General features: G+C 49.9%; 1 protein-coding gene across 3 annotated transcripts in view; it reads right to left on the reverse strand.

The window, feature by feature from the left end:
* LOC126578361 (elongation of very long chain fatty acids protein 6) overlaps window positions 1-17500 on the reverse strand; it is a 26335-nt gene that overhangs the window by 4007 nt on the left and 4828 nt on the right. For all 3 annotated transcript variants that reach the window (XM_050240841.1, XM_050240840.1, XM_050240839.1), the window contains exon 3: window positions 1890-2027. In XM_050240841.1, coding sequence (XP_050096798.1) covers window positions 1890-2027 — 138 coding nt within the window. The remainder of the gene's footprint in view (window positions 1-1889; window positions 2028-17500) is intronic.

The following is a 17500-nucleotide window of genomic DNA, read 5'->3' on the forward strand; positions in this document are numbered from 1 at the left end:
AGTTAGCTAAACAAAGTTCAAATGCTCGCGACGACGACGACGATGCTGATAAAAGAAGATGCATGGATTCCGCAGATTCGCTTGATAGGTCAACCTGAGATCAGATTTAACAAGCTAGAACAATGAGCCCGTTGACCGGCTGGTTGTTTGATAACCTGAACCTAGTATGATGATTATGATTACAGCGTTTATCAGTACATCATGCAATCGCCATCACGTGGATCAAGCCGAACTGCACCATAAACAATACACCGTTAGACCTTGTAAATGTTCCACAATTCGGATTACATTTAGGTGACAAGACACAGTGCACGATCAGCCACATTAATTCTCTTGGCTCTTCTAGACGCTTCTTCCTTTTTGAGGCCTCCCAGGGGCACCCCAGGCCGATGACGACGTGAAGGCAGCGAACCAAGATACGCCCAACAACAAAATGATGCAAGCAGCTTACACGATCGCTCTACTGGCGAAGAAGATCACCACGCATCACCGTTGCCAGCAGTTTTGTTTTTGGGGGGATGGCTTTTGGGGGGCTACAGCAATCTCCCCAAAAACAGCTCGACATTGCACAACCAGCAACCGTTTTGTGTGTCGCTCTGAGCCAGAAAGGTGGGTCACAAAATAATTCGAGGTCATTCAAGTTCACGTCAGTTATGAGCTGAACCCAACCCCGAAATCCTTCGTCGTCGTTCGAAAGCCGAGACGAACGAAGCTTTTCTTGCGCACGGTCCATCATCACGCGCAGAGGATCACTCAGGAGTTACATCATGGAGGGGTGGGAGAGCGAGCGATCGCTTTGGAGATCGCATTATGCAGTTTTCACATCGGTGTGTCCGTGATATAACAACGGATCACATAAGAGGTTATTATCAAATCTGGGACTCCGCTCTCGTCCTCGTCTTTTATTATAGCAGTGTCACTCTCGCGAGTGTCACTCGGGGGGCGATCGTTCACCGCTGCCACCGGCCGTTGATTCCTCCTCGCTTCACAACCAGTTCCGAGTTTCCTACCGATTGCGGCTTATCATTAGTCAAAGCGGAGCCCGCCGGTGCACCCGGGCATCACCTTATGACCGACATTTGGCAATTTAGGTTCGAATGTTTTGACTACATTTACGCTCCCGGGGCGCTGCTGTATAATCACTGTCGCGAGTGATTGCAAATTTTGAGGAGAAGCACAATTAAAGATCGGAACATGAGTTTCCATCGCCAGACGTCACACAATTCCAAGTTATGTGCGTCTACCAGTTAGCAGTGCGTCACAGAAACATCACCAGCAACAAACTAGCGCGCACCATTAGTTGGCAATTAATTAATCAACAACTAACACCCACCGGTGCCACACTACCGGGTGATAAAAGTGGTGCCACTCCAGTACTGACCAGACAAAGCAACAGATTGACTGTCACTCCATAACAATGATTACGGAACGATCTATTGCCCCGCAGTTTTGTGTTGTAATGAAGCATCATTAAAAGTAACTACTCGATCGACGATCACCGTAATTGTGAACCCGCTTAGTGATCGGTGATCCGCTGTCCTCGCGAACTCAGCGCCATCGGCAAGCAGATCATCGCCTGTGTGTCCTGTGTACTGTTCACGGATGTACAAAATCCGGTTCCAAGAAATATGCTCTCGGAACGATCCGGCAAAATCCGGGATCATCTGGAAGACGTTCTAGATCTGCCTCCCCAGGAAATCGTGCCCTGTCGGTGGGTTATCACTGGACAATGGTGATCCGTACACGAGCCTTTTCTCGCAGAAACGGGCCAATCATTAAGGAAGGAATGAGATTGGCGACGAAGCTGAAGGTCATGAATGTTACACACGCCACAAGTGGCTGTGTGGTGGCCTCACTTATCAGTAAAGCTTCGGTGGAACGAAACTTACCTTGGAACGCAGACGGAGTGGAAGAGACCGTAGTGCCGGAGAACGTGCACCAGTTCGGGGGCTGTCCGGAAGGCACCCATTATGCTGAACATCGCCAGTAGTGTGTTCCATATCGCTAGCAGTCCCCGTAGCTCGAATCTGTTGGTTTGGGGAGAAAGGAAGAGTGAGAGAGAAAAAGGAAAGCAGAATGTGAGAATGATGACGATGAAGAAGCGTTAGAATCAAGGTCGTCGCGTTGGATCGCACTCGATACTTTCTTCCTAGGAGCGAGACAAGAAGAAGACCGTCTAGGTCTAGGTTTCCCTTTTCCTTATCAGTTGATACGCAAACCCCCCTAGAGACCTAGACCTTCAGCAGGCTTTAGCCGCCATGTCTGACAGGTGACAGGTGTTAACCGGCTGCCGCATTCAATTGGCCCGCCGTCGTCGCCGTCGTCGCCGTCGTCGCCGTCGTCGCCGTCGTCGCCGTCGTCGCCGTCGTCGCCGTCATCGCTATCACGCCAGTCGAGCACGCCGACGCCGCCTGCACACGCACCTGAAGCGGACATTTCGGGGCAACAAAAGTCTCGCTCGGTTGTAATCACCTATGGCCCGCGATAGGTGGCGGCGACCCATCGTATTCTACTATCCCCGTGGAATCGAGTCTCTGAAACCGGTTCACTGGCCGCGGTGGTTGGTGTTGCTGATTTATTGCTGCGGTGCGGATTTTTTGGCTTTTTTTCTGTCGTGAGTTTTTGGGGCAGCGGCATGCGCAGATAAGAAAGTGGAAAGTGTGGCTTTAGCGACCACCGTCAATTCCCACCCCTCCCCATTCCGGCGCGCAAACAAACAATCAATCGATAAGGCGATATCACACCGTCTGGGCGTGTCGTGCATCATCATTTGTCCACCCGGTCCCCTCAGTTCTGCAGGGTATCGCCACATCGGTCTACTGACAAGGGGAAAGTGATTCCCGCAAAAGCGATAGAACGAATCAGCTCCATGCATGCACGCGCATCACACCACACCACCACGCTATCTATCTTGAAGGTCAACGAGTTTGGATCACATGGCAACTGCCGTTTCGCGACCGGAGACCGCTCTGGAGAGGGTGTCTATGGCGCAGAGTACGAGGATTCATTCATACACGGCAGCTCCTTCGGAGAGAATGATTCTGTTCCACACTTTGACATCCTTTTGCGCTCGCTCTTTCTCTCTCTTCTTTTCTCTTCCATTCATAAACCCGGTAACAGCCCCCCCCCCCCCTCCCCGGTAGTCTAGCTCTAGTGGAACAAGAACGAACGTTCATAAAAGAGAGTTCACTTCTTTAGCGCACTTTGGAGTAGACGAACGAACGAAGTTCTCAATCCAGACAATCTCGCGGCGGGACCTTGTACCATCTAGTAGCAGCAGCAGTAGCTAGTAAAGTGCTGCGCCCACACCATAGCACAGAAAGAAGCAAAGCATCACCCACCCCCATTGCACCCCCTTTTTCGCGACGAGCGACGTGGCACACAAAAAAGAAAGCTTGACCTTGAGCTTGAGGATAGGCTCTCGCCGCTCGCAATACACAGAGTAGACTTTCCTTCGCTTCGCCTCGGTGTCCGTATAGTTAATGGCTCACAGCCACGAACCGCCATAACTGTACTGGCAGGCAGACCGTCGAATGCGACCGCACCGCGCCGTGCAAGAAAGAGCTCATAAATGTTTAACTACACCTTCGGGGGTGGTGGGCTATGGTCTTACTCGAGTGGCCAGATTAAGACCCTTGGAAAGTAACACGAGGAAGGAGCGCTCCACTGGCGCTAGTGGAGGTGGATTCACGCTTCCTTAGTGCAGAGTAGCTCTACTTCTTCTGCGTAGCGCCATAAAATGTCGCGCGCTGCGGTCTTGCTCTAAGGTTTGAAGTAACGTATCACAAACTCAAAATGAAATCATTCTCTTTTTTTTTAAATATGCTAGGTTTTGGCTTCATTATAAATAACCGTAACCGAAGATAAGCACAGCGGTCATTCCGTGAAGGCAATTGAAAGCATAACCGTCTGCTTGTCTGCTGACGGACGACGGCACAGTAGCTCTTGCAGTGAACTTTCTTCGCCTTCCGAAACCTCCGCCGAGTCGTAGCAACCCAGGAGTTAATTGAATCGATCCGTGACCTTCGACGAAGAGGAACCAACGGGGCAACGGTGAGAGGTGAGCCCAGTTTAGCTTATCGTGAACGGAAACCCGCTACCCAATTTTGTCACAAAAAAGTGAAGGTTAAATGAGAGCTCTCTTCGTGGAACGTCGTGGAAGGCTCCTCTTTGGGGCTCTGTGCCAAGCCAGCCGCCGGCCAGCCAGCACCGCATCGCAGCCTTCCATCTCGAGGGATCTCGAGGTGGCGTGAAAGAGAAAGCCACGCGTGACATCCAATATCGCCCCGGGGCAGGCGCGGGGCTGGTCGTTATGTAAAAACGACATTCCTCCAATGAACCAACAAACGGGAAAACAACACACGAAAAAAACCGGATATCGGTCAACGGTTGCCGGGAATCGCCGCAATCGGGGACCAGTCAAACTACTCGGGATTATCCACGCGACGTTCCCGGTGGTCGTCGTATGTGCCGGTTGAAAACTTCATTTATGTGGGTGGCCCCCTTTTGGAGAGCCTTTTAACCCAAAGCACCCCTCTCAAAAACTAAAACAATACAAGCAACCCCCTAAAGAGCGCTAGAGAACACTCTTTGCGGTTGCTTTGCGCGAGCAATAAAGAGAAGATCCTTCCGCTCTCGCGGGTATGGTTTGGAGAACGATGGAAGACGATAAAAAAAAACGCAGACATATTTGCAGGACGAAGATGGTGGCACCTGTTTCCGTGGCCCGGTCGGTTGGGGGACGAATCGATTGAAATGGAAAAATGCGCGCGCAACCCGGCATGGCATGGCATGGCATGGCATGGCATGTGTGTCTTCGGCGCCGGTTGGTGGTGTGGTTTGAAGTTTCGAAGCTTGAATCCCACATGGTCCACGCCGAAATTCAAGTTTCGCCCTTCAACCAACACTCTCTCCCTAACACACGCATACGTGGGCTCTCTACAAGTCTCTCTCTCTCCACTCTTCTCTACTTTCAGTCCAGGCGAGAGGAAACGATTTTCGCCGAACGACTTGTCACCGGAACACACCACCGAGGGTTTACCGGTTTTTCTGCCAGCTAGACCCTAGAATGACGAACATTCTCAGACATCCACCGCCACCACCACCCCCGAGGGAGGAGCCGATTAGACAACTTTACCTGTCTTCCACTGAAATGAATCGCAAGAGACGGATTCAGAACCATCGCACCGTGAGGCAGGAGATTGTATAACAGAGCACCGTTTGTCTGCTTTCTGACCGGCGCGACAAAGAGGCCTGCTTCGATTTGAGCAAAAGATTGTTCGTGGTTCGTAAAGCGAAGAAAAGCACTGGGTTGCTCTTTGTTTGTTGTTGGTGCGGCCCCACAAACTTGCCCTTCTGCCCCGGACCGGTGGACAAAACACAAATCGCGGCCGGTCGGAGAAAAGTTATTTTAATTAAATTTTGTAAATTTGCACCCGAGGGTCGCGCGCGCACTGATTGCGTTTTTTTTTTGCCCTTTTTCTGCCTCTTCTGCTTTTCTCGGACAGTCTTAATGAGTTTTGCGAGCTAAGAAACTAGAAACCAGCTAGGAGAAGGTGATAACTCGTAATGATTGACGCTATTAGCGCTGAGCTAGGAGTTATCTACTAATTTTCTAATTTACGAAGCGTCGAATTACGAAGCGTCGAATTAAATTACGAAGTAAATTCCTTCTTCATGTTAATGTTAAAAGCCAGAAAGTATCTAATACTTTTTTTTTAATCTGAACGCGGCAAAGGTAACAATGAACAAGGATCAGGGGATGTACAGTCCCTTTTCAGTACACGTTCTGCTCCCACTCGAGGGATAGAGTTCATGTCCAATGTTAAACAGAAAAATTGCATTAAAAAGTCGCGACGAAAAGCACCAAAACCGCCAGGGACAATCGCACAACCTCTTTCCTCCGGCGGCACTGGCTCACAAGAATCCAATTACATACACGGAGGGGCCCCCGTGTCCATAAGCTCTACTTTACCCCCTTTTCGTAGTGGTCAGTTCATTCACCCACCGCGACGACGCGACGGGTAGGTTGACGGGGGTCAAGAAGCCGTAACGCTTTTACATGCAAACTGTCGTTCGCTCAGCCTGGCGCCATCAACAGCGTGCCGGTACTTAGTAGCGCTAACTATAATGGCTAGACTAGAATTTGGCAACATCATGCAACACACAGAACTCCTCGCTGGCACTCGAGTCCGGTGTGATTGATCGACGATGACACGGCGGCGGCTGAGGGCAATAGATTCCCCACCCCCGGTAAAGCGACAGCGACGCCGGTTAACCCATTATCATGTTTGCATTCTAATGGGAAGAGGTTTTCGACCATTTTGTAATCAATATGGATGATTACCTCCTCAGGTGCTTCGTCTAACCGCAGAACGGGCACGCACCAAATTGGCATCACATTAATTAACGATCGCTAACCTAACGGGTCAATGATGGCGACGATCGGATAATGCCATGTCTGGATGCGCTCCATTTGTTCCCCTTTCATTCGATTGACATTTGATCTTGCGTCTGCATTTAAGCTCCGTCTCGGTAGTGGATCCGGAGTGGAAAAACCGAAGACAACACGCTAACTAATTGATTAGCAACCCATTACACCCCGGTGATCAAGGCTGATGATGGTCGACCACCGACCACGTGCACCTGTGCGACAAAAACGTCGACAACACCACGCACACAGACAGTGGACTCCCGATCCGTCGTTCGCTCCCAAACAGAGATCAACGCTCTTAGATAACGCAGGTGCATGGCGGGCGGACAAGCGCAGAGGTTAAGCGAACAGCACAAACAACACAAACATCGTTAACCGCATTGGTTCGGTGGTGCGTAATGTGATGTTTGGCCGTGGAATAACCTCATCAAGACGAAACGGGCCCCCTTCTTTCCGTCAGTCTTTCCTTAACGATGGACACTATCAGCGCGAGACACGGAAGACGATACGATGACGATGACGCTGAGGACGCGCCTTGCTAGCATCGATTAGTGGCCTCTCCTCGCCACCAATAAAAGCTGAGCTCCGTCTAATCGTTATCACATCATTTCGCTTTCGCATATCGTATACCCTCCCCACGTCTTATCTCTCTGCCACTACTGCTGCTGCTGCTGCTGCTGCTCTGACCTTAGGGGCAACAGTTGCCAACAGATGCCAACAGGTTGTCGGACTAATAGCAGTGGACTACTATGCTCAATAAAAATGTTAACCGCACGCACTGCATTTTGACGTTACGCGTGGTAACGATATGCCAGCAAAGGATACGAGTTGTTGCTCATCTAGTGATCGGCTTTGTGAAAAGTGAAACGCTTTCGCAAACATAGCAGCCCTTTGGTTGTGTTAGTAGCCGTGCGCATGGGAATTCTTACTATTGCTTAACCCCTGTAACTATCTCTCTACTACATAGATTTCAGAGGATCGCACCTGGCGAGAGAACTAACGTTCTTACGACACCACGGCCCCCGACCGACTGTCCACTTCACGTGGCACGTTCGCAGCATACGCACCCCTCGAGCGGCGGCGAAAAGCTTTTGAGCTCCGAACCGTGGTGCAGTGCGCGCGAACATACAATTTCATTTCACTGCTGCTGCAATACACTCGCATTACTATTGACCTGTGAACGATCAGAGTCACAAACAGAGTTGTTGTGAGTTGCAAGTGCGCGCTCGAGCGCCAATTTGCAACAATTTTCGAATTGCTTCGCGACCGTAGCATCAGGAGGGATGACGATGGACCAACCAACGCACCAAAGCGACGGTGGTGGCGGTGACGGTGACGCGCCGTTGATGTGTTACGAAATGTTTGACACCGATCGGCGCCGCGAAGAAGTCGAAAGCATCGTGTGCGCGCCACCACCCCAAAGGTTCCCTACTCTCTACTTTTGCACACTGCGGATTGCCCGGTATGCTGTGTGTGGCTGGTTTGTGGTTGTATCCGTTTACACTGCACACAGAGAGAGAGAGAGAGAGCTGGTTGCGTCAGTATGGCGGCGAAGTGGTCAGCGTTTTGCCTTAGAAAAGTGGGTGCATCGATAACATATAGGTTTCCCCTTTCCCCTTTTTGGGCGACACAGGATGAGAGAAGTCGCAGAATCGCAGCATCGCAACAGCAGCAGCAGGCGAATGCATTGCCTGTTTATGGGCGATCGAGTTGACCGACAGGAAAGCCCCAGCTCATCGTAGTAGACCAGAGGACCGCCCAACATGGCGGCAAACAAACAAACGAAACGATTTCAGCAAACCAAACAGCAAGAGAGAGACGAGAGAGAGGGAGAGCGAAAGAGAATACGAAAGTAATAAACACAAACAGATCATCAGTCGGCCATCGGTCATCTCCGGTTCGATCCGGGCGGATAAAACCGGAGAGAAAAGTGTGTGACATTTGCCTGTTATGTCACACGCATAACTGCCCCGTTGCCTGCGCGCGGTAACATAATTAGCTCCAGGGGGTACCGGCTGCGGTGCTTCCACTCCCTGGGACCCGGATTGTGATCACCACCACTAACGCTCGAGCCGATTTTACCCAAAGATCTGCTCCATCAAATGATAACGCTTGAAAGTTAGTTCCACATTCCCGTTGCAATCGATTTGTGTTTGGCATTTTTAGGTATTCCAAAAAAAAAGCCCAGGTCCCGCAGCACATTCTGGCATTCATCGTTAATGGATGGCGCCCGTCCCTCCAGGCAGCAGCAGTTGTGAGTTAGATAATAGCACAAACAGCAGCGGCTGCTAAGCACGAATACGCAAACGACGGCGCCCGTGCCTGTGGCTCCCCGCTTCAAAAGTTTTCTAATTTCCATCGGCAGCAATTTGCGAGCCTCCTTCTTCGCTCTACACACCCCCGTCCTGGGGTTACTTCGATGCTCGAACAGATTCGATTACCTAATGGCCGCGCTTCGGCCGCGAGTGTCTTCGACCTGTTCGCGGTCGCTGATCTACATTTTGGCCACATTGGTGACGGTGGCGCGGTGGTTGGTGGTTGGTGGTCTACTCCGAAAAGCTCCGAGGCAAGTGAAAGTTGTCTTTTGAGTGACAGCACACACACGTACGCACGCACGCACGCACGCACGCACGCACGCAGCTGGCATGCCAGCAAGAGACGTCTTGGAAGACCGAAGATTGGAGAGGAAGAGTGGCGATGGGATGGGAACAAAATAAGTGGAGAAAAAAAATAAATAAAAATCATCTTTCCTCATAGCACTGTCCTTTCCCCTTCTTCCCCATCCCCTTTGAAAGTGGAATCATTTTGTTTATTTATAAGATTCGCCACTCTCCAAACCCGGGGTGGTGTTGGGTAACGCGCTTTTGCGCATTTCTCGCAAGCAACCATCATCCCCTCTCATCCCAAAAAACAGGCCACAACCACCAGGTGCGTTCTTCCCTCACCAAGCCCACAAGTTTCGGAAAGAAAAAAAGGGTGAGCTGGGGAGCATCTTTGCACAAAACCTCCCGCGCGCTCGTCGCCGGCGGCTAGTAGCGTAATCCAAGGCCACCACGAAATGGACACTCGAAAGTACTTGTTCGATTTTGGAATCGAACCATTACACTCTCCACATCGGAACGCAACCCGTTGCTGCGGGGCTGGCTTACTGCGATGTGAAGGTTGTATCCGCGCTTGTTGTTATGCTACGTTACGCTGCGATACTGCGTCAACATTTCTGGCCACCACCAACACCACCACGACGACAATCGAATGCATCCCTTCTTCTTCTCCTTCTCCTTCTCCTTCGAAAACTGGAACTCTCGACTCGAACAACAAAGAGTGAATGTAATCGAAAATTGGAAAACTTTCTGTTTGACAAACCAAGCGGCGTAACTGTGTCAAAACCATTGGCCATATATGCATGACGGGCCGCGAGCCGAAACCTTGCCCCCGTGACTCCGGCGGGTCTGGGCTGGGTGCTTGCTCCAGTGGTGGGTGGTGTGGTGCTTTTGTGGATTTTAGCGCGTCCCCATCAATGGGTGCACACGTCCTTGACTTCGACATTACACGGACGCATCGTAGGCATGTCGTGGGAATGCGTCTACGGTTGCACGCAAATCGACTTCGGAACACAGGAAGCCAAATTTGGTTACATTCCAGATTATTGGAGCTTTCAGCAAGCAAATCGAGTGTCTTAATAAGAGGAAACGAATGCATTTCAAGCAATACCGTCTGCAAACATACGATAATGAAATATAAAACAGCAAGCTTGATAGGAATTATAACATTCTGGATTAAGAAAGGGGAAAGTTAACGAAATTTACCTGCTTTACCAACAGTTCGATTAAGCTGACAAACGAAGTCATTACTGCCGCCAAGCATTATAGATTTCCTCCAATTTTATGCCTCGATTCAAGTGCTTTACTCCTGCTCAAGTGATAGAGAAATGATCCTACCATACGGTGCGAACTACTTCGTGATCTCCAAACATCAATGACGTTCGACCTAACGACCCCCATTCAACGTGGGTCTCTCCCACTCCCTGGTGCCCCATCCGGGAGCATAAACAACCCATAAATCGATGGCGGCAGCCGATGCCGGCGTCGCCGTATTTATCAAATGACGCAAAACCGTTCGCCAAATGCGAACCACCATTTTGTCTGATCATTAAAATGAAACAAAACCCCATTGGTGCCATTTGATGACCTCAAACCCCACAACCACCCGCGGACGGCACTACCAGGGGGAGGATCAAACAACGGAATACCGACTAAGCGGGTGCTCTGTGCTGGCATTCAAAGGCAAAAGTAAATCAAACTACGAAGAGAGATGGATATTAAGCCGAATGGGGGAGATAGCGAAAAAAAATCGTCTGTTATCAATCCATGGGCACACACATGGTGAAGGTGATCAATTGGGCGCCGGGAACGCGGGTCCGCTGCCTTTTTGATGGATCGTTATATGCTGCTGCCGATGCTGTTGGGCAAGCTAACAACAGGAAAGCTCTTACGGCATGGTGATGTGCAAAGAACGTGCGGCAAAACGCGCCAAAATGAGGCAAATATAAAGCATGCTCACCAACAACCAAACGCTTGCACGACTCTACAGCTTCTCCACGGGCCCTTGTTTTTTTTTTTTTTTGGGGTTGTTGTTGCGATATCTGCTCACTAATCCCTGCCGCCAGCTGGTAACGTAACCGGTGTTTTCCATTTCAGCATAAAGACCGATTGATCAATCGCACCAAAAAAGCGAGCGGCAGCAGCAGCAGCAGCAGCAGCAGTGGAGCATATTGTTTTTGCCGCAAAACAAGCTAGCGATCAATATTAGAGTGGGGGATGTGAGTAGATTGGCATGACGCGACGAATACAAAATCCCTCGCACACACAGGCATACCGTACCGGACGAAAAGGGACATCAACGATGATGGATCTTTTCGGCTTTCGGTGCCAAAAGCCAAAGCAAAATAAAATCTTCCCCCCAAAGAAACAATAGAAACCGTTTTTTTGTCCTCCTCAAATCCATCTACAAATGCCGCTGTCCTACGAAAAGGTTTATCGTCCGATTGGCCTTATGTCATTTTATGATAGAAGCGGCTGCGCAGCCGCCTCATGGTTCACGCCCCTGAACGTCACCACCACTGGGCTTCGGAGGCTCAAAAAAACAATCCGAAACGAAGCGATGTGTAATAATTAACTATTTGTTTGTTTTACGACTACACCACCGCACGCCAACGCGAATTCCGCACCGCGCCATGTTACGACACACGAGGCGAGGATAGACGGGCAAAGGAGCAGCAAACACCAAACCCCTCGATCGAGGAGGGAGAGGACGACCACTTCTATCCGACCGATGGTGGAATCAATGGTGGAACATTATGCTTCGCTCGCTGGCTACTAACAATGGCTGCACTACCCCCGGATTGAGTCGGATAGTAGTCGTATAGCCTCGCATGATACCGTGGCCAACTTTGTCACCCGTTCGCCAATGAATTCATCACGCATCATGCATTTGACGTTGACCCTGTTTACGTGCTGCCACAGAGCGCGTGATGGATTGGTTTGTGTGGCTTTTTTTATGGTTCCATCGAACGAATCGAACCCATATCCCCAAACCCTTGCTTCGCGATTGATCGGCAATCTTTCGATTTCGAATCGGATTCCATCGAACTCCAAATCGTTGAGTATGCAGCAACCTTGAGGTGAATGAAGAGGACACCCGTTCTCGAAGATGTGCCCGGCCGCCCGGCAGTGAAAGCTACTATCCACACAACCGGATCACCCTCGCGTGCACAGCCAAAGAATGTCACACAGAAGAGGAGTGTGGCAGAAGAAGAAGAAGAAGCAGGAAACCAGTTCCTTGCACAGTTCCACGATAGAGAGTTCACCTTGACGTCATCTGTACGTCCGGACACAACAACCCCGGACCTAGAACCACCCGAAAAATGTCACACAACACTTTTACATCATCGGCCAGGCCAGGCCAGGCCAGGACAGGCCAAGTCAGTACCGCAAGGCAGCAGAGAGCTGGTGTGGTTCGTTCGTGAATTAGCACAATTAGAACATTTTCGAACAAACGGATTCAGTGCCCCGAAAAGACCGTCTAGACCGGGGCCGAGACCGAGACCGAGACCGAGACCGAGACTGTGTTCTCCGATTACAACAAACCAATCGTTGCTAGGCGACCACGGCTGGGGGTGGTGGCGTGGTCGTTGTAAAATCGTTAAATCGTTCCATGGGTTTTGAATTTCTAATGAACCTGGCCCGGTAGGGCCGGTTCGGTGCGCCTCTCTGCCGGTGCCACCTGTAGGGCGAAAGGGAGCACACGATATCGTGATGTTCCTCCCGTGCTGGGTGGAGGTCAATATTCTCCGAAAGAATGCCAGGGTACCGATCGAAACCGAACCGAACACCTAAGCACCAAAAATCATCCGTAGGTTACTATGATGGTTCGGTTTTGATAAACTAGAAGACTGGACTGTCAGTTTTGACAGATTTTATTTAAAAAAAACACTCCAAAAAAGGAAACCTACGATAAGGTGGACACTCGATGGAAGGACACTCGATGTAAATCATTTATTGGCACGAACAACGACATGAGCACAACACATGAGAGTACAACTGAGCGCGCACTGAAGTTGAATTCCTCGCGATAGCCCATCACGATAAGAGCCATCGGTGCCACATCGCTGTTCGCATCATTGTCCTTCCTTTTTGGTCAATATTTGCTGGCGTACTTGAAAACGCAAACGGCACCGAGTTGCATGTGCAGCAGCAAGCACAACAGAACACGGATTCGTTGCAAATGGTCGACGACGACGACGACGACGACGAACCATTTTCTCTTGACCTTTACCAACGCATCAAACACACGGCACTGCAAGCGTGTTGTTTAAAGTTACACGCACTCCGGAAGGCCCTCATCCCCCATTAGAGAACCCATCAGTCCACCAATCATGAGCGGCCGGCTAGGCCGATCATCATCATCAGCAGCAGCGCGCAGCTAATGGTTGCAAAGGGTCGCCGGTAATTCTGCCACTAGTCAGTCCGGAAGGGCCGTGGATATAAAAATTAAATGAAAAACGTGACACGACTTTGACAATAGGCATCGAGAGCAGATTGGTAGCATTATCATCATCACCACCGCGTGGTTGGATGAAAAGGTTTTCTGCCAATAGGATATCCTTTCATCGATTTCATGTCGCTTCGTTGGCCGCGTCTGTGGTGTTGAAGTGTTTGACTAACACAAAAACCACCGAGCATGTAAACTGTTCTTGTACGATCCAGGATATTTTCAACTTTAACTTTGGTTCGGTAGCTACGAACCCTCCTCCCCCGTACCACCGCTCACAATCGATGCGAACTCGTGGCGTGGCGGAGCGTTTTTGGTGGAAGAACGGCCTCAAGTCACGCGATCAATGCTTCCACGTAACGTCCCGCTGACGTCCCACGGGGTTTTCCCACCCCCGGGGGTTGGAAATGCAAATGGCCAAATCAACAGCTTTTTCCACCTCCATCGCCCTCCACAGGCACCGATTGCTCTGGCGGCCGACTAACTGTCGCCAGTTTGTTACATTTTCAATTCAACTGCGAACGTACAAGCTGGGCTACACAACAACAACAAAAAAAAAACAGAGACAGGAGAGAGCACAAATCGATAAAAAGAAATCCACAGCAACACCAGCGCACGCTACTAGATACGAAATCAGTTAATGCAGGAAAGGAAGTTAAGAAACATTTCGAGTGGACTGCTGTGGTGGTCGCTCGAAAGAGCGCCTCATCACGAGCCCTAGCGGGCGCGATTGTATTCGGTGAGCCAATTAATCAATGAATCGCACCAGTAGACTTCGCGCGGCTAGTGTGCGCGTCTGACATGCCATGAAATGTGTCAATCATGCCACTAATTTTCCCCCAACCGGCCGGCCGTTCGCTGTGCTCACGTGTAAAGCATCGCTGCTGGTACACTGTTTGGTTGCGAGACACGTGACCTATAAAAAAGTGGAGCCAACCCACGGAAACCTTGCTGCTTATCCTTCGACCTCGCACAGAAACTAGCGCCTAGCTTCCGATTCGGGCAAAAAGGCCACACGCAAGCCACTTTGTCGATCGACTTTGTTTCTTCCTGAAACGGAAAATTGGTGGTCTCGTGAATAATATAAAACAATAAGGCACCACACACGATCATGTCAGGATATCGCACTCGAAGAGCAAGCAACTGCCATGGACCTTTAGCCCATTTTTCGATGAGAGTTTATCTGCCTTTCGACCGAAGCTAAAGCTCGTCTTAAAGACACTTGTAACTGTACAGCAAACAATGCGGTTCCACCATCCTGGCTGGCGGTCCACTTAATTGGACGAACACACATATGCTAATATGCTCGGGGCAACTTGTCACATTAAATCATCATCCCATTCGGTGATGTCCGCCGGAGCTACTTGGCAGGGCTGCTGGCTTTAATTTTGCCTCAACCTCAATGAAATCACAAATTATCAGTCCTGCACATCAAACGAACGTAATCGCGCTGCGCTGCCTTCTTTCGCTCGCCTTTATCTATGCTCGCGAGGGCCTGGAGACATTCATAATCCAGCATTCCGTCGGCATGTGCCGGCGTCACACATTGTGCTGCGGTCAGCAACAACAGCAACATCAAACAAAACGATGAGCAGCAGCAGCAGCATCCGACAAACGACATAATCCACCGGCAAAAACACACGACGCCAAGCACGATGGTGACAATCATCTCATCGAGCGAATCTCCGGAGCACGGGTATGCACGATTAGACCGGGGTGGTGCAGGGAGCGAGAGGCGCCTCTTCGCCATTCCTCGGTCCACCATTGACATTGGCGTAGCAGCAGCAACTTAACGCGAATGGTAGCGGCGTCGGTGACAGCGGTACCGGCGTCTCTGGTATGCCGATGGCTTTATTAACCAGGGCCGAGAGACAAGGGGACGTACATACATACATACGTACGTACACACGCTGGATGATTCAATTATGCATCCAGCGAAAGGAACGATAACGGAATTCAGGCTACCGGCGGTGGCGGCGGCGGCGGCGGCCTGTGGGCGTCCACGAAAGGGAAACACGGAAGGGAAGAGATTCTTCTGCTCGCTCGCTCGCTTCGGCCTGTCACTGGAACGGATCCTACAAATGGGCACGTGCAAAATAGGATAGGGTGGTCTGTTTGTTGCATAATTGATCTAGAATGGAATAGACCGGTGTGGGGAGCAGTGAAAGAGACCCAAAATGGAGAGCTTTCATCTTTATCTCTGGCTTTAAGAATTTAATTTACTTACTCTTTTGCCACAAAACACAGACAAAACTAATTCTATTATTTAGAGTTCAATTCTGTAAATTAATTTTCAGATGATTCAGAACATATTTTTTTAGTACTAAATCCTCAAATAATCCTGCTACATACTAAAGTAGTGCTATGTAATTTATTTTTCGCTGCGCAAGATTTGCGAATAATATTTGCGAAAACAATGATACTTTTAGCAACAATTTATTGTTGCGAATTGTTCCCACTATTTAACAAATCGCCATAAAAGATAATTAGTTACTGTTCACGGCCCGTAAATGCAACAAGAAAAACGTGCAACTAAGAAAAATGCAGTCGCAACCGCTGAAAACAAACCTTTACAGTTGAGGATAGTGGGTGTTCTCCGAATAATAAAGAAATCTTCATTTAATCACTTTAATGCAATTTGTTCAAAAGCATCTTAAATTTAGTTGAAAAACTTTGAAAAAACCACCGAAATTACTGACGTGCGTTTACTTGAGGTAGAATGCACAAGAAAAATCACATAACAGACGCAGCTTACTGTGTGATTCCAAGATGTCAATGTAGGATACGGGTGCTCTGATTGGATTTCCAAGTTTATCGAAAAAGTGACACTAATTGACAAGGGACAGTAAAGGGCCTCTACTGAAACGTCGATACACGGCACACGGTTACGTTAAAAAGGATTAGCATAGATTGACGAGATGAGATCGTAATCTGTGCCATCCAAAGCCATCGAATGGCGTCGATCGAACCAATCATGGGCTTACAAAGAACAGGCCACCGATAATCAGTCCCTAGGCCCAGCATCGATTGAAAAGGCTGCTCATCCGTGATCTCCCGGCACAAACGAGATTCAATTTCTTTCAACACGAAACGCGTGTATCTCTTATCGACTTCCATCATATGTTTCCGGGGGCCCATCCCTGGGCAACACATTGAATCCCTTAGACGCAACGATAGCTGACCAAAACGCTCCGATAACCAGCTCGCTATCAGCAAACGCTGCACAACGCGCCCCATCAACTCCACTCCTTCTCCCCTTTCCATAAACGTGCTCAGCATGTGCCAACCCCGCGCGAGTCGACGATTTCGCGCGACCAACCAACCATGCTGTCATCGTGTCATATATAATTCGTGATTAGCGACTTCCTCCTCCCTTTTTCCACCCTCCACCAACCAGCCAACCAGCCAGCCAGCCAGGGGAGAGGCTTAGTAATGTTCCACGAGGATGGAACCTAGCGACAAACGTCCAGTGGGGTGGTGCGCCTATGTGTGCGTTACATGATGAACATACACGAGATTAAGGGTTGGGTGAGCGGTGTGCTTGCTGAACGAACACCGGATGATGGGGGGTGGTTGCGAATGAGTCAAAGCAACGGCGACCGAAAGTGGCGTAACAGATTTTGCGGAAACTTCCCATTTTTTATGATAACAGCCCCCCCCCCCCTCGAGTACACACGCCGAACCAATCGACGAATCACTTGAGACTGATGGATTATGGAGTTGACACGGATCTCGTCACATGATGCCCGGGAGGCAGCTGTGTCAATTCCGCGACGTTCTGGAGCACATTAGCTGCAATCTATCCTCAGCTGGGCAAACACGAAGATCGATTCATTGTTTGCCCGGGCTCTCGCTATTGGTTTTAGAGATCATTTTCGGGCCACACAGCACCCCATGCCGTGATAATTGGCACTCGGAAAACCGATTTGCGAGCGATCACAAACATCTTTCAAGGGCAAACGAGATGCTGGCTAAAGATCAATGAACGATGAAACTTCCGGTCCCCAAGCCGTGACC

Source organism: Anopheles aquasalis, chromosome 3, assembly GCF_943734665.1.
Source record: "Anopheles aquasalis chromosome 3, idAnoAquaMG_Q_19, whole genome shotgun sequence".
NCBI lineage: Eukaryota > Metazoa > Arthropoda > Insecta > Diptera > Culicidae > Anopheles > Anopheles aquasalis.